The 22734-nt window shown below is 47.0% G+C and overlaps 1 protein-coding gene across 26 annotated transcripts in view; it reads right to left on the bottom strand.

Annotated features, from left to right (window-relative positions):
- Positions 1–22734, bottom strand: part of CASZ1 (castor zinc finger 1) — a 192573-nt gene that overhangs the window by 11082 nt on the left and 158757 nt on the right. For all 26 annotated transcript variants that reach the window (XM_038159655.1, XM_038159656.1, XM_038159658.1 and 23 more), the window contains 11 exons: positions 19391–19481; positions 17173–17337; positions 14455–14627; positions 12861–13729; positions 10699–10840; positions 9491–9554; positions 7253–7413; positions 4067–4189; positions 3186–3521; positions 2260–2458; positions 1557–1728 (listed from right to left, as the gene is read on the bottom strand). In XM_038159655.1, the coding sequence (XP_038015583.1) occupies positions 1557–1728; positions 2260–2458; positions 3186–3521; positions 4067–4189; positions 7253–7413; positions 9491–9554; positions 10699–10840; positions 12861–13729; positions 14455–14627; positions 17173–17337; positions 19391–19481 (2495 nt within the window). The remainder of the gene's footprint in view (positions 1–1556; positions 1729–2259; positions 2459–3185; positions 3522–4066; positions 4190–7252; positions 7414–9490; positions 9555–10698; positions 10841–12860; positions 13730–14454; positions 14628–17172; positions 17338–19390; positions 19482–22734) is intronic.

Below are 22734 nucleotides of genomic sequence, written 5' to 3'. Positions count from 1 at the left end.
AGAGATGTACACAGATCTAGAAATGAATTCACATGTTGGTAAAACCATACACACCTACACCATCCCACCAAGCTACCTCTATCTATGCAGGCAAATGCAGGGTGCTGGCTAAATGTGTGTCTACTGCACGGCAGGGCCAGCATACTGCTGGGTGCATGTACCCCATGTACCCCATCCCTCCCAAACCAAACGCTGCTGACAGCTGCAAAGGCTGCCAAACAGCTCCTGACTCACCCAGCTCGTGTGGAGCTGACAGCCAGTGCCTCATGTGCAGGCCAAGAGCGTGTTTGTTTAGGTCCCACTTGCCCCACCCCATCCCTGTGCTCTGGGACTGGGAACAAACAGTGCTGCAGGACTGAACTCTATCACAAGGGCAGGCGAGGGCTCGCCTGTTGCCAGGGCATCCCTGTGGGCTGGTGTCACGTAGCACTGTCCTGCTTTGTCTAGCCCCTGCTGTCACCTGAAACACCAAAGGTGAGTAAATAACAGCAACTGCTAGATCTGCTGCCATGTGTAAACAGGACCTAGCTAGGCACTGGCTGTGGTGTGCTGACACGCATTACCCTGGTTACCACAAACAAACTCCCTTTTGGGTGCAAATTCCTGATGTATTCGAAGCTGAAAAGTTTTGCTCTGGCTACTGTGGCTGTTTTCCTGCAGTGGGAAGGAACAGCACCCAGAGGTGTTATTCTGAACCTTGTTTGGTTCCAACCAGGAGTGATAGGGAAGACTGGGTCTGTGACATTGCCAAACCACAGTGAGAAGGTTTAAGTGAATCCCAGGCAGTTCAGGACAGAGTTGTCTTTAGGAATTCCCATTCAGAGTCCTGGATTTCAGCTCCAGGTACCTCCGCAGGAATCCATTCTATTTTTTGTTGTGCATTTGTGTTACCAGCTTTACACTGGAGGCACTTGGTTTTAATAACTGCTGCATTGCTGTTGATTGTTCTGGCAAGTGAGCCAGCCCCAGTCTGAGCCTGTGCCACATTCACACGTTTCCTCAGGCCCTGCTCTTGGGGGCAGCCCTCAGAACACTGTATGCCCTGCTGCTCACAGGGGCTGTGGAGAACTGCTTTGGAGAGAAGAGAGTAGCTTATTACATGTTCTTGTCCCTCTCCCTCTCTGATTATGTGCCATTTGACTTTCACTCTGTTGCACTAGCACTGGTTAAGAAAAAAAAATCCTCCTAAGAGCACCCTTAAATTTCACCCAATGCAAGCAGCAGGTCCAAAAGACTACAAAGTATAGAAAACAAACAAACACGGAAAAAAAAAGGCTTTGACAATTAGATAAAAAGAAGAAAAAAGAGGAAGCTTTATGTCCAGACAAATTAATATATACAATTCTGTAAAGTACAGTTTCTATTCATTTACCTTGGGTCTATTTGTGAAAACATGCTTCAACCAGACAGACCAGGAACTGCTTTATGCTTTGTTGCCTTTCTTGTTTAGTGATTTAATGACCAAATACCTCTTAAGCATAACTTGCAGGTTCTAACTTACGGCATTCTTGGCCTGGACATGGGACACACCACATGAGAAATGGAGCAAAACTCACCTAGCCTGCCACATTCTTCCCGCTTGGTGAAATACTTGAAGCCGTTGGCTGCCCTTCTCTCTGCCTTCTCGTGCTTTTTCACGTGCCAGGGCAGCTTGGTGGTGATGTTAGTCACGAAGTAGCAGCCAGGACGCAGACAGTGGTAATGCCCTCGCATCCGGAATTCACAGTGCTGGAGGGGAGCACACAGCACGCTGCTTTAGGCAGGTCTAAAGCACATGCACTCTCAACTGCCTGCTGCTAATGGTGTCCCCTTCTGATGTGTCAGAGGGGCCTGCACTGATACTCCAGGTCCCATTTTATCTTCCACAACCTGCCATTGACCTTGTTCCCTCTCGAGTCTTCTTACATTGCTGTTGTCTACTCTGTAATACACTATTCTACCTTGAGATATCCCAAAGCTTACTCATGGCTTTCCCTGGATTCATCACAGATTTTTATTCTATTTCATCTTGTGTCTCTCAGATTATTCTCATTCCCTTGTCCACTTCACCCAAGTCAAAAAAACCACAAAAGCATCATGATTTCCCATTTGATAAAAAACAAATGTTTTTCCAGACCATGTAATTATGACTTCCATGGTTCTGTAGTAATGCCAAGAAAGCCACACACAGCCTCACTCCCTGCTGGAGAGTCAGTCTACCTGATCCTTCATCTCCTTCTCCCCAGCCCTGCCAGAACACTGCTCTGGAATGGCTCTTACCTGGTTTGGACAGAGACACTGCAGGGAGTAGTAAGCAAACTGGTCTCGCACATTCACCAGATTATTGTTGGGGTTGATGTGGTCCAGGCAGTGGGATTCTGCTTTGCCAGAGGTTTTGCACACATACTTGCAGTTCCCAAAGAGACAGTGGAAGTGGAATTTGTTGGCGTACTTGCAGTCTGTTGCCAAGCAGGGATCACTGGAATACATCCAAAACCCAATCATCACCTTCACTCATTTCACACATTTGTTTCTTTGCCAAGATTTAATTCAAGGGGAGCCCAGCTGAAGCCTCTGTTCCAAACATGGCCCACAGATTTCCCATAGCCACCTTCCTCTTCAGGGCAACTGAGGCTGGCAACACTACTACAATTCCACCCAACTACTGCACTTTCTTGGTTAGGATTGTTAGAACACAGCAGTGCCAGAGGGTTCTGCACTCGTGGAGGGTCACTTTTCCAATTTAACGTTCCAAGAACACACAACTCGAGCGTGGCCACTGCAGGATGCCAGGGCTCCCCTGATCTGACCAAACCAGCACTGCCCCTCTCATCAGCTAATGGGTTTGGTACCTTCCACCCCCCACTCAGTGCAGGAATTTCTGGCCCAACAACCCTTCATTGTCAAGCATACTGCAAAGATATCTGTAATTCTGCACAGCTCTCGCAGGGGATAAAACAGGGATCAGTGATAAATACATGACCATGTTTATTTATCTTCTAAACTCATGCCTGAAAGTGCTCTCAGATGCACTCAAAAATCTTAAAGTATTTCCTAGACTTCCCAGAAGTAATTTTTCTGTGAAGTAAAGCCCGAAGTACTTTTCAGGCAGGTTTCTCTGTGGGTGAACAGAAGTGTAGTACTGCAGCTCTGAGGAAAGGCTGGCTGGGGAGGACAGAAGGAGGGAAACAGTAGCTAAAACTTACTTCTCCTGGAACTGAAGAAATCCAGGTTTGACCTGAGGCTTGGCATTCTCCAGGGAAGTCGTTGCCAAGGGTGAAGCTGCCAGGTTAGGCACTGATGCTGGGATCTGAGGCATCTGGGGTATGGTTGAAGCCAGCTGCTTCCAAGCAAGTAGTGTGGGAGCAGAGGGCATAGCAGCTGGATTTGGAGCGGGCACCTCAAGGGCAGGAGCACTGGCCATGGTGGCAGAAGCAGCAGATGGTGACGAAGGGGCCAGTGAAGCCTTATTCTCAGTAGCAGTTGAGAAGGGAGACTCAGAGTTGCTTTTCACAGTTCCACCTTCAGTTCGGAAGTGAAAACTGCAAAACATGATACTAATTCAGACATAAATTCTTGACCATTTCATGTAATTTGATTAAACACCAACAAGAATGTGGCAGGAGCCTGTGAACAAAGTGGTGTGGATAAATCCTAAAAGGGGAACTGCAGACCTTGAGTAAGATTTAGGGCCATCCTAAATCATCTATGAAGAGAAGGGAAATCATTAGGATGGGTGGAGACAGGTGCCAAACCATGTTAAAATTACAGAAACCCCAGAATCACTGCAGTCACTGAGATCAGCTGTGGGGCAGCTTCCCAGGGCTGCTGAGAGAAGCCAGACATTTCCTGCAGTGAACCACAGGAAAGCATCCAACAGGAGAGACCAACCATGCTAGCAGATCTGTGTTAAAATTTGCAACATCTCCTCCCCTACAACCCCTTCAGACTCGGGCAAGTGAATGGCCACTGGAGGCCTTACTCATTCTTTACTAGGACATTCCATTGCCTTTAAAAGGAACCTGGGGTGCTCTTGAACTGTAGTGTGCAGTGCAGAGCTTTCCCTGCCTGCTGCTGTCCCACTCACTTGGCGTGCTTGATGGCTCCATCCAGGGTGCTGAAGAGGGCCCCGCATTCCTCCACCACGCAGTGGAAATGCACCTTATGGAGGAAGTCACACTGGGCATCACAGAAATCCTTGGTGCCAAACCTGGCCAAAACAGACAAGCAGACATCTCAGGGAAGGCTCCAGGAGAGAAGTGGAGTTGGAACAGACATGATTTCTGCATTTTTCAACTCTACTAGCATTCCCACAAACAACAGTAATTCCAGATCCAGGATCCACCCCTGGATAGGAGGGTATCTCTCAGATGGGAGAGATGAAGCATCATCCAAGCAGCAATGACAGCCTGGACTGCAGAAACACTGCACAGCACCATCCCTGATGTGCAGAACAGCAACCCTGCCACGCAAACTCAGAGCAAAACCCACGGCGTTACCCAAGATACGTCTTGTGCTATCTTGGAGCAAATGGCCAAGAGGGCAAAACCAGCTCAGCGTGGCGTCACTGCTCAGCCACTGCTGAGATTCTCTGGGCTTAATAAGCGCAGCACAAATACGTGTGATTTCAGGAAACTCCAGAATCACAGGGAATCAAGAAAACAAGTAAGAAACACTGGCAGGAAGGATCTGAAACTTAACAAGGGAATCTTGCATAATTAAGGTACAACAAACTACAGTTGCTCTGATGAGCAGGAAAGCAAGAAACAAACAGCAGCCTGTATGGTCCCTGGAGGGACCTCGCACCAATGGGAGGGTAAAGGAAAGAGAAAAAACTTGTACTGGAGAAGGAAGGTCTGTGGATATACAACATGTGCTGCCAGTTATGGCTTGCAGGGAGAAGAGGAAGGAAAGTAATTGTGGGGTAAGAGAGAAGAAACCACGTTATTGCAAACTAAAGGGGCTGTTTCATCACAGACAAGAAGCGTTGAGCCTAGAAAGAAGGCCTCCCACAAAAAGGGACGTGATGAATCAAAAATGGCTGCATTATAAAATTTGCTTTGGATGAGAAAACTAAAGACAAAACAGAGAATTTGGGATGTAGTAAAGATCTTCTAGAAGAGCAGATAAAGGGACTCATTCAAAAAATATAAAAATGCACAAATCAGTCAGTCTGGATGATGTATGTCCTGAAGTGCAATGGAAATTAGCTCCCAAACTGATTACATTACCATTTGCTGGTTTTTAAGCCATAGAGAAGTGGGAGGTACTACATACGTGGGAAAAAAAAAAAAAAAAAGAAATTAAACAATCAAGGTACTGGTTCTTTGAGGGGAAAAAAGAAAAGACAAGTCATCTTTGGCAATTATCATACCTCTGGCCTTAACTTCTCCTTCCAGTAAAGTAATGGAACAAATATTAAGAGGGAGGAGAAAATCATTAAACATCTAGAGGATAAAGGAACCATGAGCAATAAACAGCATCAGGATTATAAAGAATAAATCTTGCCAGACAAATTTAATTGCTTTTTTTGATAGAATTACAAAATTAGTGGATGAAGGGATGCAATATATTTGGATTTTAGTAAAGCATTTGATCCAGTCTTGCATATGCTTAGAATTAATTCCAATTGGCCTGGATGTAATGCCACCTCATGGCTTGAAACTGGCTGAGGGACTATAAACAAAGGCTGTTGACAACCAGCACCACACTGAGCTGGGAGGAGGAGGCATGGTGTGAGTGCTGAGAGGAGGACTTGGGTTAGTCTGAGTTTATTTAACATCTTAATTAGTAATCTAGGAGTAAACAGCGTGTTTATGAAATTCACAGATATACTAGTAGAACACAAAAGAATACTAGAATACTACTTTAGAATACTCAACTGGGAGGAGGTGGCAACCAGTGCCAGAGGAGAAAAAGGCCACAGAGAGGTTTGGCAAGACAAGGGGAAATGTTCAGAACAGGAGAATCATGTTTGGAAACACAACAAATACACCTGGCCGTGGGGGGTGTTTTATACGTTGGGGACTCACTAAACAACTTTAAAAGCAATTCTGTGTCATAGAGGATGATAACCATGGTACTATACGTTATTCTGTGTAGATACAAACAAATTCTGAGCCGCCTGTTTGGGGGCAGGAAGCTTGTTCTGCCGGGAGGGGGGCAATTCTGCACCATCCAGGGAACAACTGGAAAGCAACAGCACCCACAGGCACAAGGGACTAATCCAGAGTCAGATTAAAGCAGGTAAGTGAGCCTGGTTAAATGGAATGCTGAAAGTTTGGGACTGTCTGAAGGGGCTGAACTCCAGCTGCAGAGAGGGATGATCTTCTGAGGTTCAAGGGGATATGAACAGCTGCAACAAAACTCCAACAAGTGGAATTCAGGCAGCGTACCATGGAAAAGGTTGTGACATTGAAACTTAGTAGATGGTAGAATAATGCTCCCAGAGACAAGAAAATAGCCACACTGCCTGGCACTATTACAACCAGACCAGACAAAATGCAAATGGACTGCCAGGAAAGATCTCACACCAGCCAGGGGCTGATGGACTAGAAGATTTTCTAGTGTTCTCCATTAAAGCCTTTGATTGACAAAGTGTGCACTGGCGTTTGTAGGTGACTCTGTGTCAGAGCACAAACCTATGTGTCTGCCTGGGTGTATCTGTGTGCCCTCAAAGCACGTGTCTGTCTGGGTGTGTATGTGCATGTGTCTCTATGTGGGCGAGCTTTGTATCTGCTCCGTTTTCTTTTTGAGTCTCCTTTCCTGCAACAAAAGCAGCAGAAATCATCCCAGCTGCCATACCCTCTTCCTTATTCCCATGCCTCTACATCCCCAAATCTCGTTAGTTTCAGTTGAAATGCCCCAGGGAACATGTCAAGGTACTAATGGCCTGTGTTTAGTAAGTGGCCATGGTCTCACACAGGCCCAGTGCTAAGAGCACAGCTACACTGGACCCCTGGGCTCGCACTGCAGGGTCATAAGGGGGAGCCTAAAGTGAAGTCCAGGATAACAGAACTACATGAAGATCTGTGCCTCCATCTGGTTCTCAAGACCCTTTTGCAAAATAATTCTATGTGGGCAGGCATTTCTTACCAGACATTAACACCCGGTGCAGGTAGGTACGACCAAGGGCTAGATTGCTCCAGGTGATCAGTGTCTGACAGAATTAGGCCCTTACACTCAACAGAACTCTGTTCAGGGTGAGCCAGTGAGTCAGACACTTTGCAAAGGAAGCACTTTCCCCTCTCCCCTAGCTCCATGCTCTCCTTACCGGCGCAGGTACATCTTCCATGGCTCAGAGAGCTTCTCCTGGACAAGAGCCTTCACTGCCTTGCCCAAGTACTGGGTTGGCTCCCCAGCCCCAGCCTGGCTGCCTTCGCCCTCTGTCTTAATGTTCAGCAGGTTGCCAAGGCTGGCACTGGTCTTGGACATCTGGAACAAGAACACAGACACTGCATCAAGCTCAGCACACAGACACAGCCACGGCCACCCTCAGGACTGTCCCACAGAGAGCAGTGTCTTCAAACATTAAAAGAGACGACAGAAAGTCTGTGCAGGCTGCTCCAACTGCATCAGCAAAAGTTACTAACACCTCACTCTTCTGCATCTTTCGCATGATTTCCCAGACTCTTTCTTTCTCTGTTGTGCTCTCAATTACCTCCAGTAACAACAGTGAATTTCACAGCCTGAACAAAACGCAGGATTGGGCCCAATACTTGCACTGGAAACTCCACCCACTTGAGGGTCTTGAAGCCCTTTATAAATATCAGTTAATTAAGCCTGACAACCCCCTAAATAAACTGCAATAGGCTTCAGGAATCCTGGTTATGTGAGGCTCTCTTAATGCCCCCTGAAGGTAAAGCCCCTGCTGCTGTGTGGAGGCTGCAACTCTTTATGGCTGGAGTCAGAAATCCAGGTCGTGAGTTTCCACTGGTAATTCCATTTCTGTTAAGGTTTTTTCCTGTTCTTTTTCCTAGAAAAACAATGAAGGATTCCCCATGGACAGAAATTGTGTGCAGCAGGAGGAAGAAGCAAGTGTGATGTCTTCCTGAGCAAACTAAGCTTGATTATGCAATCTTTAGTCTTCAATTGGTTCCATCAATCACACACACAGTGGGTTCTTCTCTCTGCTGGTTTATCTCATTGGTTAATCCCAGTCTTTTAACCTGACTCCTCGTTTGCACCTGTGCTACATTTGCTTTGCACAGCTTTAGGAACCTTATGTCAGACTGCACACAAAGAAATGCTTTTTTCTAAACATGTACTTTTATCACGTATTATCCTGAAGATTTTCAAGTGAAGTCTCCATTGAAAGAGAATTTCCCTGATCTGGGACCTCCAGAATGATTCATGACCCCAGAGAGCAGAGCTACTAAATACATTTGCTCACTAAAGAAAGACCTGCATATTTGGAAACACTAAAGGGACAATACAAAGAAACAAATAAGAAATTAAGTTTAAAAGGGAAAATCAAAACCCCAGTGAAACAGAAAGCCAATGGAAGAGAAAAGTGACATAAGGATAAATGCAGAAATTAAACAACACAGAGAAAAACAGTGATAAGAAAGAAAGGAGGTGGGAGATTACCAGGCAAAGTCACTTTGCCCTCTCTTGAGGGTTATATGGCCTTGATGCATGTAACACCCAGAGCCAAGGGGAAGGCAATAGTTATGCCTATAAAACCTATCACATAGCAGAATATTAAAGCATGGCTCAAAGGGTGCCCTGATCTCTAGAGCAGTTGTATACAGCCACAAAATTAATCTTGGTACAGTAGAATTTATCATGTGAAAGAGAAATATACATTTGAGATGATGTATAATTTAATGAAAAAGTAAGGAAAAAGAAAACTGTGCATCATCTAAAATAAATATTCTAGGACACAGTAAAGGGGACTCTGTTGGACACCATTACTCACACCAGAAAGACAGAAACTGATGGTTTTGGTTCAAAACTTCTAATTTTTTCTTCTTTTTCATAAAAACAGATTATTCTCTCCCTCCCAAAATGAAGGAAAATGTTTTTAAGTAAGTATACAAAATTAGTAACTACAGAAGGTAAGTGAGAGATAAGTTGCCAGGTTCTGAAAACAAAAATAAACAAACAAACCCAAACCAAACCAAACAACCACCCCCCCAAAGAAAAGAAAAGAAAAGAAAAGAAAAGAAAAGAAAAGAAAAGAAAAGAAAAGAAAAGAAAAGAAAAGAAAAGAAAAGAAAAGAAAAGAAAAGAGCTTTTGGAGCTCTCCTCTGTCTAGAAAGGATGGGAAAAAAAAAGGTGTCAGAGGCTGCAATATATTTCTTCAGCCAGTTCATTAAATTAATTCGTAAGCAGTGGCTCTGAAATTATACCCGATGAAAAATGGTCTCAAAATTTAAATGGTACAAACTCATCTTATTAGAGGCAAAACATTAAAAAACAAACGCATCTCTTCCCCCCCTTCCCCGCTATCGCGGCTTTAATTTCTCTTGGTGGGGGGAATGAAAGGCGTTTGATGGATGGCTCTTACCTTATTCATAAGCGAGGATAAAAGAGATGAATTTGCTGAGACTGTGTGGCCATTTGATTCATTACTGAAACACACAAACCAACAGGGTTTAGTTAAGACGTGCACAGGGACTGTGAGCGCTGAGATTAATCCTTCTCCCTTCAGGCTGCCTCACTCCTCACCTACTACATCCAGGGGAAAAGAATGATGCCACCCCTCCCTTGGGCAGGCCAAACTCGCCTACTTGTGATAGCCAAGGGGGACAGAAAGAGGGTCTCAGGTCAGCAGAATTTAGATATTTCAACTACTAAATGGCCCAGACCTCTTCTCCCGGCGTCCACTCCATCACACTTCATTTGTTACCTCGTGACCTTCCCCAGGTTTCACCCCTTCATCCCATTACACTTTTCGGAAATATCACAAAAATACCAAAAAGCAGGGGGGATGTTGATGAAGGCTCATGCTGCCAGGGACAGGGATGCCCTGGGCAGTAAGGAAGGCAAGGCACAATCCTGCCCTGAAAGGCAGCCTCAGGATCTCTGCAGCTGGCTCCAAGAGCTGGACTGCCAAAAGGAGGCTTGTTTAAATAAGGTATGGACAGGAATGGATACAAAGGTCAAAGTGGAGCTCACCTATCCCCAGGATCAGTTCCTCTGCTCTTTTTCCACACAGCACAATCCCCAAACACTCCTGTTCTCAGCAGAGATGCTGGGCAGGTAAGACACATGCTTTGAGATAGGTGTGTTCACACCTGCACAACCATCACCACGACTGTAGAGCAGCTGACCCTGAGCAGAGTGAGCCTGACACCCAGGTGTTTTCTGTGCTCAGATTCTCTGGAATGTGCTTCCCTTAGCTCTGATTTAACAGACTACAGCAGTGCAAATGCTGCTGCTAGGAGTATGCTGAGGTGTGGCAGTGGAGCAGTTTCAGTCAGCAACTGACAAGAGGACTAAGTGAAAACAGCTTTGCCAGTGGCTCGATTTCAGAAGGGAGCAGAAGAAGTGAAGCTCTTGTTGAAGTCAGCAGGTGCCTGTGAGCCCAAAAAACCACCTGGAGGATGGGGAGCAAAGTGAGCCTGCCTGCCTCCAGTTTTGAGGTGCTCAACTCAGCCACAGTGAAGCTGCTTTTCACCAACATGCTGTGTCCTCTTGATTTACAGGTACAGAAACTTCCCAAAGCCTGATGCTGGGAAGTGCTGAGTGCTCTTGCCTGCCCACTTCTCTCACCCGTGGTCCTTGACACTCAGGTCCAAGCTGTGCTCCTGCAAGGGGTCCTGACTGGTGGCAGATGTCGGTCCCATGGCCTCCGCAGGTTCCTGCTTCACCTGGACTGGATTGAACCGTCCAGGAGGTGCTGGTTGTCCATTACCTGCTCAAGAAATACAGTGAAATTAGGTGAAAAAAAAAATTAAAAACATAGGTCTAAAATGAGGTTACAACAGCAAATAAGTTAAATCATTGGCATCAGTGCATAAGTGGAAAAAGCAAAGAAAAAGTGTGGGGGGGGAGGGATGTACTGGGATTGCTGGTCAGCGTTTATTGCCAAGTTGACATGATGGGTTCTGACGTCCACTCCAGCGTGGAAATTCTTCAAGTGATAATTATTGCAAAATTATGTCAAAGTTGTCCAGGCTACGGGCCCTTTAAAGGAGAAGGGCGGAAGGAGCGTGGGGGAGACCTGATTCTCTGCACAAACTGTCATAACTAATTTGCGGGGCTGCCTCTTAAGCGTTTATTAAAGACTCTGTTAATGCTGAGGCAATGTGGCAGCTTTCGACTGCTAGTCAAGCCCCCTTGCTCGTCCCCAGCCCCAGCGTTGCCGTAGCGACAGCGCTGGCCCGGCACTGCGCCTGCCCAGCAGCAGCATCTGCCCGCCGGGACGATCCAAGGTGACAGCGCCGGGACCGAGCTGCGCGGCCTCCTGCTCCGCCCGTCCCCACAACAACGGGGAATGCTTCTTTTTCGGGAGGAGCTTTAGTGCTGAGCCCATGAAAGGAGAGTGAAAATTAGAGGAGAAGAGGAAAGGGCGGGGGGTGAGGGAGAGGGACGAAAGAGAACAAATTGAAGCAAAAAAATTAGGAAAAACAGCAAAGAAAAAAGGAGGGAAAAAAGTTGCTGACAGAAACATGTCCGCAGAGCTTTTTTCCACAATCCCCAAGTGACTAAAATATTAATTTACCCTCCGGCAGTACAGCTGACGGCGAGCTGCTTCTCAGACAGCAAGTGGCATTTTATTAAAAAATAAAGGAAAATAGTTCCCTCAATGACCTTTCTCTGCTTTAGGAAACAATTTTTCAAACAATAATTTTAAAAGTATGTGAAGGTTCCTCTCCCTCTTTAATCAGATCACTTCCTTGCACTCCCCCGTTCCTCCGGGGAAGCCGGGGCCATCAGCAGCGCTGCCGGGGCAGCTCCGGGCTCAGCCCAGCGCCGCGGGTGCTGCGGGTCACCGGCCCGCACGGCCCCGCACGGCTCCGAACGGCCCCGCACGGTCCCGCCTGTGCTGCACGGGAGCCCCGCACGGCTCCGCCTGTGCTGCACGGGAGCCCCGCACGGTCCCGCACGGTCCCGCCTGTGCCGCTGGGGAGCCCCGCACGGCCCCGCCTGTGCCGCAGGGGAGCCCCGCACGGCCCCGCACAGCCCCGCCTGTGCTGCACGGGAGCCCCGCACGGCCCCGCACGGCCCCGCCTGTGCCGCAGGGGAGCCCCGCATCCATCCGGCAGCGCGGGGAGCGGGCTGCGACTGCCGCAGGTCCTGCTGGGCTGCCCCAGGGGAGGGACTGCCCCCTCCCATCCTTCACTGCTCAGGCAGCACAGGGAGAGGGGAGCACAGCCTGCAAGAGCTGACCAAAAAGCAGGTCCCGTTTGTGGGCTGTACCAACACTATCCCCAAACCTGCAGCTGGGACAACAAGGCTGAGGCACAGAACAGCCCCCAGACCAGGAAAACTACTGGCCATGGGCTACAGGACCATCAACACCGGGCCTAGCTCAAGCTCCATACAGTCTCAGTACAGTCTGCAAGTACTGGCTAAGGTATTTTTTCTTCATTTCTATTTTCAATAGAGTGCCTCTCTCTTTTCAGCCTATAGTCAATTACACATGGCAACACTCTTCAGCTCAGCTAAGAGCCTACCCCCTTCCTGGGCAGAAATGTTTCTTGCCTCTCTTCTGGCCATGTGGGCATAGCCAGGCTCCACAGGAAACCTTGCCAAGACTGCCTTCCTCAAGGGTTGATTAGACACAACCAAATTCATTCTCCCATTTCTTTTTCTACCCCCTTCCCAACCGCAGTCCCATGGACAACTGGGTGGCTTCTCATTCACTCTCCTCCAAGTCACCAGGCACTGCTCTGCCTCCCATCACTATCACAGCTGATGAGGTAACTCACCTGCTTCAAGTGCCACAGAGGGCTTGAGTGCAGCTGCTGCCAGCCTGGCCATCATAGGAGAGATTAATCCCTTACTAGCAGAGATCCTTTCCATTATAGAGGCTGCTGGAGCAGGTGAGGAAGTAGCCACTGGCTCGCCAGATCCTGAAACTGCCTGGGATGAGGAATCTGTAGGAGCAGATGATGCTGGATTGGTGCCAGAAGAACCAGGGGTCATCAGATTAGCCGAGCTGGCAGGAAGTGGTGTAGAGACCCGACTGGGGATGATGGGGAAGAAGGATCCAGCTGTTCCAGGAAGTGCTGAGTTGGAGAGTGCCAGGGCCAAGGGTATATTGCTAGGAAGAGCCTGGGAAAGCAGGCCAGAGATCTTTGTGGCTGGTGTCATGCTGTTGGCAGACTTGGCGGCCTGTGAGGAAGCAAGCTCAGCCGCAGAGGAGGGTGCAGCTGGGACGATGAGAGAAACGGAAGACTGCTGACTGGTCGGGGAGGCACTCAGGCTGGAGTTCTTGGAGCTCATGGCGGAGAAGTCAATAAGGTCGTCATTACTGGACTCCTCTTGCTCATTATCCTTAGAGCCCAGGAGTGAGGCAGGCAGGCCCAGCACTCCTGAGCTCCGGATGTGCCGGCGCTCGTGTTTGCGTTTATGGGAAGTCATCTGGCTGGTGGAGGTGAAGGTGAAACCACAGCCTGCCCTTATGCAGTGGAAGTGGTTGGTGGCCTTGCTGTAGACACAGCCCTCATACTTGCATTCCTCGTACTTGTAGAACTTCTTGAAGCCATCCTTGGCATAGGCATCATCTTTGATGTGGTAGCTTTTGTGCTTCTCAATGTCACACTTGTTCTTGAAGGTGAATGTACACCCAGGTCTCCTGCAAGGGCATTGAGGAGAGGGTGGTTGGCTGTGATGGCAGAGCTGCTGTCTCCCGCCTCCCTCTAGGACAAGGACTGGGGCTGTAATGAGGCAACTGCCCCAGCTGCAGAGGGGCTGAGGAGCTGTCTGTGGGTTAACCTGGGACACCCAGGCCAGCAGATTTGCTGCCATGTGGGAGAGCTGGGAAGCTCACTCCACTCTGCGGAACTGCCGCAGGAACATGGGAATACAGGCACCCTCCACTAAAAGTTCCAACAAAACAGCAGGTAAAGGGGACTAAGGTACAAACTGTGCTTTCCTACTCTTCTTGGAAACCTAAGAAATCAATAGAAGAGCGGTTGCGCACAGAAGGCTAAGTCTGGCCCCAAAAGGGATGAGCTGGCTGGAGAGAACCCTACCATGGAAGTGCCATTAGCAGTGTATTAATGGCCTACAGTTGCACTCTGAAGAGCACTGTGATCTCTTTCCCAAATTATTCTAGGCTCTGTTTTCTAGTGGGTATCCTCTCCTCAGATCATACTCCTGCCTTCAGAGTGGTCTGCGGCACAATCCTGGAATTCACATCTACTCTGGTATATGAGTTCTCCTAGAAGCAATACTGAGAAGGTCACAGCAGGGCAAATCAAGTCCCTGTGCATACTCCTGAAATTATGACTTGGCAGAAGGAAGCAAGCAGACCACAGAGCTCTGAGGCAGGACTCCTCCCCTTCCCTGCTGTCTCACCTGCAATGGAAGTGAGTGGTTTTCTGCCCGTAGAACTGGCATTCCACAGTGCCGCAGTCCTCCGTGGCACGGAACCGCTGGAACCCGTCGTTGATGAGCTGCGTGTTCTTCTTGTGAAAGTTCTCGTGGGTCATCACATCAGAGGTGCTTGTATAGACCTTGTTACAACCCACCTACCCCAGGCCCAAAGAGGAGTCATCAGCACAGCGGTTTAACAGCCTGACATTATTACCAGCAGCAATAAATATATGAGTAGCACACGTACATTTAACAGTTCCATTTGTGTGCTTCTCCTAGGGGTATTAAGTCATCACTTTAATTCCCAATCTAAAGACTGATAGAGCATAGAGCAGTTGTGAAGAAAAAACCCAAACACAAACCAACTCTCTAGGCATGAACCAGTAAGAAAAAAAGGGAGAACTGGAGGGATAAAATACCAGCTCCAGACAATCATGCCTGCTTGGGGAAGCAGGGTTCTGCTCTTAAAGAGAACAGAACACAAACAGCTGCTGTTGCTTTTAGTTATCTTGGAGTGACACAGAACAAAGTAGGAGTTCATCTATTTGGGGAATACAAAATTGAGTGGGAATAAGTTATTTACTTCTTTAGTCCTTCGGGGAGGTAAGGCATGCTGGTGCAACATGAGGCCAACCAGTCTTTTGAGCTTGTAATAAACGGTTTCATTCTAGCAAATCTTAAACCCCATGTTCAGCTGATTTTAGCAAACTGGTGAATTTTTTTCCCTGTCACTGTTCAAGACTCCCACTTCAATAATTTTAAACTTGTGCAGTGAATGAGAATGCTGTGATGAGGACGGAATGCTGAAAACCTGCTTTCCTCTGGGTAAAGCGGGGCAACTTTGCCATATTGAGTAAAAACCCACTGGAATCTGAAAACGTCCTCAGCCCTGCTGAGGGAGGATTTTTTTTCTTTTCTTCTAGCACAACATGTGCCAATGCCTGCACCATCTCAGAAATGAAGAAAAGGAAAACACCACCCCTTAGTTCAGCCCAGGTTGATTCAAACAGGCATTAACAAAACCCATGACAAATACCCAGAGAAAAAAATAAAAAGGATCTCCAGCTATTTCCAATATAAAAGAGCCTCTCTCTCTCCATACTGACACCTTGAAAAAAGACAGGCCCTGCATGGCATTAAAAAAAAGAATTAAACAAAAGCGTCCTTAGGAATAATTTGCAATGCAGCTCTTGGTGCGAAAGCCTAAAAAAATGTCAGTTTATATAAACAACTAACTGAATTTTATCCACACCAATTATGGACATAAAGAAAAAAACCCCATGTGATGGATGGCACAAATTCTGCCATTTAAGCAGTATTTTCTTTAATTGGGAGTTTATATTCTGACACCTTTCCTGTAAGGCACTGCTTACATGGGCATGACTTTCCTGGAAGACAGTGGGCACAGGATGGAATTAGCCATATATAGCTGTGGAAGCGAGGGTCTCTATTTGAACTCAGAGTGCCTTAAGGCTGTGAAACACTCCTCATACTCTAAAAAAAATCAAGCAAATCCCACCCTGCTTAACTGAAGAAACTAAATAATCAATATTACGGAAGTGGTAACAGAAAAAGTCCTCAGGAGAAAGACACATGAAATTCCCAATTTATCAAATGCTGCAAGCACATGCTTCAACCAGTCCCTATTCAGGACAGAACTTGAGTGCATGCCTAACATTTAAGTATGTGCTTAAGCCCCATTGACTTCAGAAAGCTTCAAGTTAAACATATGCTGAAGTCTATCCTAGCAAAGCATTTAAGCATGTGATTAAGGCCTTGTGACTTTAACTGGGGTCTTAAACTGCTGGGACAGGTCAGGAAGTGAGCTTGACTTTTCAGACCAGAAAATCTGTCACCAAGGGCTGGCTGATAACTCTGCTTGTAACTGCACATTTTCAGGGCAATGGTTTCGGCCACAATTCTACTAAAACGAGTACACATCAAACCACTGAACCTGAGGAACGATCAGGGTAAGACCCAAACGATGTGGTGTGTTCATGTCTAAAACAGTGAAGGCATCACAGTGACACCTGTGCAGCAGCTCCAGCTCTGGCTACAGTGCTGCTGAAGCTTGGCTGGCCCTGAAACACGGCTCTCAGCCTACACCACACGAGTGCCACTGGCAAAGGACATGGAGAACCAGGGGTGTTAAGTGCAGATATGTGACTTAAGGTTTAATTACTTTGGAAATAGATTATGGAGGAAATTAACCCAGTGGTAAAGGGCAGATGTGCCACAAGAAAGTCTGGTTTCAAGGGAGGGACAGATCAGATTTGAGTAGCGACAGTGCAGTGGCATTAAAGAAGTCCCTGAGTCTCAGCAAATGGCACTTGCTTCAATAAGTCCAAGACTTTGAGAAAACCTTGAGACCTGCTTTACCTCACTGCATGGACAAGGCCTCTACAAACTGAGAATGGGGTTTCCCTTTGCCATTCCCAGCGCTCGTCACGACAAGTGCAGTGAGGACAGGGCACAGACTTGTCAATGAGGCTCCTGAATCAGAAGTGAGCAAGACAGGCTCTGAATGTTCCCCCCTGCCTTAGGACAGCCCCCTGCTCTCTGACCAGAGAGCGCTGGTGGCCGGGGACTCGCGAATGCATGCAGGCCCCCGAGCAGCCGGCTCAGCCGCGCCGCTGCGCCCAGGGGCAGGGGCACACTCAGGGCAGGGGCACACTCACCTGCGGGCAGGGGCACACTCACCTGCATGCAGTGGTAGTGAGTGCTCTTCCCGTTCAGGTGGCAGCCGTGGTAGTACACGCTGCAGTCGTCCAGGGGGCTGAAGCGCATGAAGCCATGCTGCAGGGAGTTATCGCGCTTCTTGTGCATGTTGTAATGCCGAATCACATCCTGTTTACTGGTGAATCTCTGCAGAGGTACAGACACAGACAGTGAGACACGCATGATCCCAGTGGGTGAGCGATCCTGGGAGCAAGGTGGGTGTCTTTTGTTGTTGTTAATAAACTTATGGGACCAGGAGTTGAAAGCTTGGCAGTAATCACCCCAAGAGAATCAGATTAAAGAGGAGTTGTGTGCATGTATCTTCTTGGTAACGGGAAAGCAAATACACAAGTTCTAGGGTAAATATGACACTGGGGTGATGCCCAGAATCTGCTCCCTGCAGCTTTAAGATTGCAGGTCTTCCAACATAATTTTAGCTGCTACTATCTCAAGAAGTGCTATAGTTAGAAAGCAAACCAGTGAACTGAACAGCCTATAAGCAACTACGCCAAGCTTCCAAGTCACTCACTGCAGTGGTTAGCAAGACACTGGCTGCCACATTCATGTCGGACTAGAAATCAGGAAAACCCTTTGCTCTTTTACACTGTACTCCTATTCTAAGGTTCTTGCGTCCCCTAGAACGTAGGACAGTTTTATCGGGAAAACAGGGACACAAGACTTTCTTCAAGTCACAGAAAAATATGCTTTTCTACAGAAAAATAGAGCTCAGAGCTAAACCTGTATGACCAGAATATCCTTTTCAATCTCTCTCTGCTTGAAGCAATGAAGGGGTACCCCATTGTCAGAGCAAGCTAAGTGCCTTTAAAATGAAGCTTTTTATTTCTATTTCCCACAGACATCAATATTTACCACTGAAGGTGAGAAAGTAAATCTGATTTTTTTAAAAGAAATCAATATCCATTTATTTTGAGCAGTAATTGAAAAGGCCTGTATTCTAATGTTTAACAACTTTTCTAGTCTGCCTCATAGGAAACAAATGATTATCACTTCCACTCTTTCCTCCAATAATATCAATCCTGATCAATCTCATTGGTATTGGCACGGGAATATATGGATATAGATTTCAACAGAAATCCCTTGGAGGCTGGAGCCATGATTTCCCAGGGCGTACATACAGGATTGCTATTGCCAATCATTGTTAATTTGTGCCCACTTATTACAAAGCGTTACTTATTCTAAAATATATCTCAGCCATAAAATAATTTGCATTTTAAAAAGCAGCCTAAATCCTTATTCCCTGCGAGACCAGACAGCTCCTTTGCAAGCAGCTTCCAGACTCCTTAGGAAATAATCATGAGGCCAATCATAATAATAGGTTTTTCTGTTTTTCCATCCTTTGTGTTTCTCTGTTTCTGGAGCAGGGATATCTGTGTCACAGTTGGGATAGACTCATCTTGATTACTCGATGCCGGGCTGGAAGGACCAGTACGTGCATCCCGGAGAGAAACTCCCCTCTGATCAATAGAAACCCACAGCTAAGCCCAGTAGCTCCAGATCAACTTCCTCTGCTGTGGTCAGGCTCATCCCCGTGAGACCCAAAGGTCTCCTAGGGCAGGGCTGAAGTTGTGTCTGGTGCACGGCAGAGGCAAACTCTGGGATTCCTGCTCACGCATCAGCCTGACCACAGAAATGCCAGTGTCAAACTCCGGACCTGGGATAAGGGTAAACAAACACAGCACGTGACCTGCTGGCTTGACGTGCATACCCTGGCAATTCTCCCAGCAATTACAGCATCACTCCTACCCCCGCGCCTTCCCCACAAATCCCACACCGCTGCTGGTCTTACTGGGTGTTTTGTTGCAGATACTGCTGCTACAAAGCCACTCGGGCAGCAGGAGGGAAAGAGACAGACTAGCAGATCAGCATTTCCTAGTTTCAGGCACAGTTTGTAACATAGCACAATTTATGCTCTTGGTGTTTCACTGATATAAATGCGGAGTAGTTCCCACTGACTTGAGCTGATCTATATTTGGCTCCTCATTGTAGCGGTCTGAGTCTGGTTAAATGGTATTAGATTGAGTTAAATGGGAGCAAAATAAAGTTCTGCTAAATTCAGAACATATCCTGTCCTCTTTCAGAGCAGCAAAGTGAAAAGGAATGTGCATGCATGTGAGAGGAGAGCACAGGAGGACGCACACTCCCCCGCACGTTCGTGCTGCTGCTTTCAGCGCTGCTCTACCTGGTAGTTGCACTCGGGGTCGAGGCAGTGGTAATGCTCTCTGTACTGGTAGGCGCAGTGTATGTGTCCACAGTGCTGACTGCCAGAGAACCTGCAAACAGGAGAGAGGGACAGACAATAAACCACTGTCCTGGCAGCAATGCCTATACGCAAGGTACAAATAAACTAAGTCCTGTTCCTGCTTTTATCTCACATGTTTATGGCATTAAACCCCACCTCCTTTATCCCCTCCAAGGATGGTGACCCTTGCGCCTTCCCTCGCTTATTTGTCACTATTTAAAGGTGCTTCTTGAGCCGGATCACTCAGGTCCTGTACATCCCTAATCTGTCTTTCCCCTTGAAATTCATCTCCGTTATCTAAGTTGTTTACTTGGGGAAGCATAAGGAAGGAGGGTTCCTAGAACTAAACACCACACAATTCTAGAATAGAGTTTAGATACCACACTAGCAAGTATCAGAAACCTTCCATGATAGAAGGAGACAAATAAACTATTGGGCAAATATGGATCCTAAATTTTAACTATAAGCCCACCTAGTAGAATATCAGAAAAGCTGCATACAGCAAAGTTGAAAACTCCTGACATACAGGGTGGTAAAAAAGACCAGAAAGACAGAAATGCCGTGTAATACCTACATACAGTCAGTATGCAGAATTTATTGACTGACAGACACACCAGGAATTGGCACGAGGGGATGATCCAGTAATGGGGTAATCAGTGCAATGAACTCCCTTGTGTATATTCTAGAGGACCCTGGAAGAGCTTGAAAGGAAAAAGCACTGGAGAGAAGGGGACTCAGAGGGGAAACATTCAAAGATAAAGTACCATCTGCTCAAAGGTTCCTCAAAGGTTCCTCACGTCACTTAAGTGCTAAACACAGCAGGAGTGCATATGATAAAGGGCATGGGAAAGAAATGAGGAAGGGCAACAGATAAAAAAGGAAAATGAGAGGAGTGAGGGTGTCCTGGGGCAACTGAGGAATGGGGCAGGAGCAGGGAAGATTACAGATCATAGTAAGGTGAGGTAACGCGAGGCTACGGGATAGAAAAGTCTGGATGAAAAGCAATACTAAATAAGCCATTTCTGAAGCACAGTAAGGAAGAGGAGGTCAACTGTGGAGACAGCAGGGCCTCTAGGAGATGGAAAGGGGACTTAATTGACAGAAAAGATAGACATTGCTAAAAAATTAAATGACTTCTTTGCCTCAGCATTCACAAAGGGAGACAGGGACAGATGCCAGGAGCAGACATGCCTTTCCCTGGGGAAGGAGAAGAAATACTGCAGGAAATCAGGATCACGTCAGAACAGGTGATTGAGAAACTGGAACAAACCTCAGCAGCAGAGAAGAAACAAACCACAAGGCAAACAGCAGGGCTGGCTGCACAAACAAAGGTGTGGAACTGAGAGCAGAGAAGAGATTCCTGCTCAACGCCTGGGCAACTGCTCAGCTTGTCCAGGGCAGCCGCCAGAGCCACCGTGGCACTGACCAGGGACATGTGGCTCCACAGCACACGTAACCAACTGGTCCTGCTAGTCCAGGGCTTTACGTCAGCAGCACCACCAGCAGCTCTTCAAGGAAAGAAAGTGCCCTGTGAGAAGCTTGCTCTCTATTCCACTGATGTGATGGGGAAAAAAGAGAAAAGGGCTGTGCAGAGCTGGACAACTGTGCGGTGCAGGCCAGGCAGACAGAAGAGGATGATACAGACCTTGCTGACAAATACAAAGCAGTTCAAATTATTATCAAAAATGAGGATGCAAAGTGACCAGAGATACCAGCTGGAGTAAAAGAAGGGCAGACACCAACAAGATCTGACTCCAGGAGATGAGTTATTTGAAGCACCCTAGCAGGAATAACACATGGACTCAGTTTTAAAAACAACAGCTAAACAAGCACTCCAGCACTTCCAACTCCTATCCTCCTTACCATGTGCCACGGAAAGGTGTGTGTGGTGTCTACAGCACAGGAAGGGAGAAACAAGTGTTCCAAGTGTTCGTGCTGGAGGGAGGAGGGAAATGGCAAACCCAGCACAAAGGGGAAATTCTGCTCCTTCAGTGTGCAAGGTTGGGCTCCTAAAGGGTTATATTATCCTGTGTTTCTTCTGACACTTGAAACAGTTCAAAGCTATTAATTTTTAAAGCGCAGCATCTGTTTAGGTTTTTCATAACAGGAAAGCTTACACACCACACACTTACACGCATACACACGCGCACATTTACATGCACAGACTCTACAGTACATCCACACCCCCTGAACTTGAACGTACCCACAGTTTCCATGCACATGAACCGACACAAACACACACACCTGAAACAAGAAACTCACAGACCAGCTCATCACACTGAAATACAAATCCAAACTCCTAAGTTGTCCATACAGATACACAGATGCAATTGCATCTATGCAAGAACAACCCACTCCCTCTTCCTTCACATTAATCGGTTCACCTTTTTTTCTTTGGCCAGAAAGTCTTGATCTGGCAAGAGTTGATAAATAAATAATAATAAAAATAATAAATAAAGAAGTCAGCATGCTTAGCGAGTGTTTACAGACTCATTACTCTGTAACGATGATGTGAAAGAAGAAAAAAAAAACCCACCCCAATTACAAGGGGGGAGGAAACCCACACAGAAATAAATATTTAAGCAAGTGCTGCCAGAAGCACCATCTGCTGAGGCACTAATAATAATAATAATAATTTTTTCTGTGGTCTTTTTTTTTTTAATTATAAATATACAGGGAGGAGGAGGGGGAAAAACAACCCAACCCAAACTAGCTAAGTAAGAGGTTTTGTTTTGTTGTGTGAGAGAATGGATTATCCCTGGGCAGCTTTTGGCAGTGGCTTTGGCAAACTCATTAAGCTAATTATGCAGTACAGACATAAGAGTGCTGTGTCTCTTCTCCCCCCACCACCCCTTGATTTTAAGGCTTTAAACTGTTTTTTTAAATGTGTGTAAATTGAAGGGAAGTGGCTGTGCTGGCAACGGGTGGCTTGCGGAGCCTTTTAAGCAGGATGTGGTGTCCCTGAGGTAGCTCACAATCCTCTCTCAGCTACCTGCCTGACCCAGGGAAAGGGGCTTGCACAGCTCCAAAAGCAGTGGATGTGGCTGAAGTGTTTACAGTTCTCTACTTGAGAGGGGAATGGGGGACAGAAAGGTGCCACTTCCTCTCCCACTGCAATTCCTACAATTCCTGCAATCTCAGAAATAAAAGGATGCCGCTCCTTCTGCCCCATGCAGAGTGGTTTAAACCCCTGCTTTCCTTCCTATATTCTATATATTCTACTACTGTACTGTCCCCTGAGGCAGTGAATTCCCACAGGCACTGAGGCATTGCTGCTTGAGGAG

Source organism: Motacilla alba, chromosome 21 (assembly GCF_015832195.1).
Source record: "Motacilla alba alba isolate MOTALB_02 chromosome 21, Motacilla_alba_V1.0_pri, whole genome shotgun sequence".
In the NCBI taxonomy this organism is placed as follows: domain Eukaryota; kingdom Metazoa; phylum Chordata; class Aves; order Passeriformes; family Motacillidae; genus Motacilla; species Motacilla alba.
Note: the sequence above shows the minus strand (reverse complement) of the source record. Positions and strands in the feature narration are given on the sequence as shown.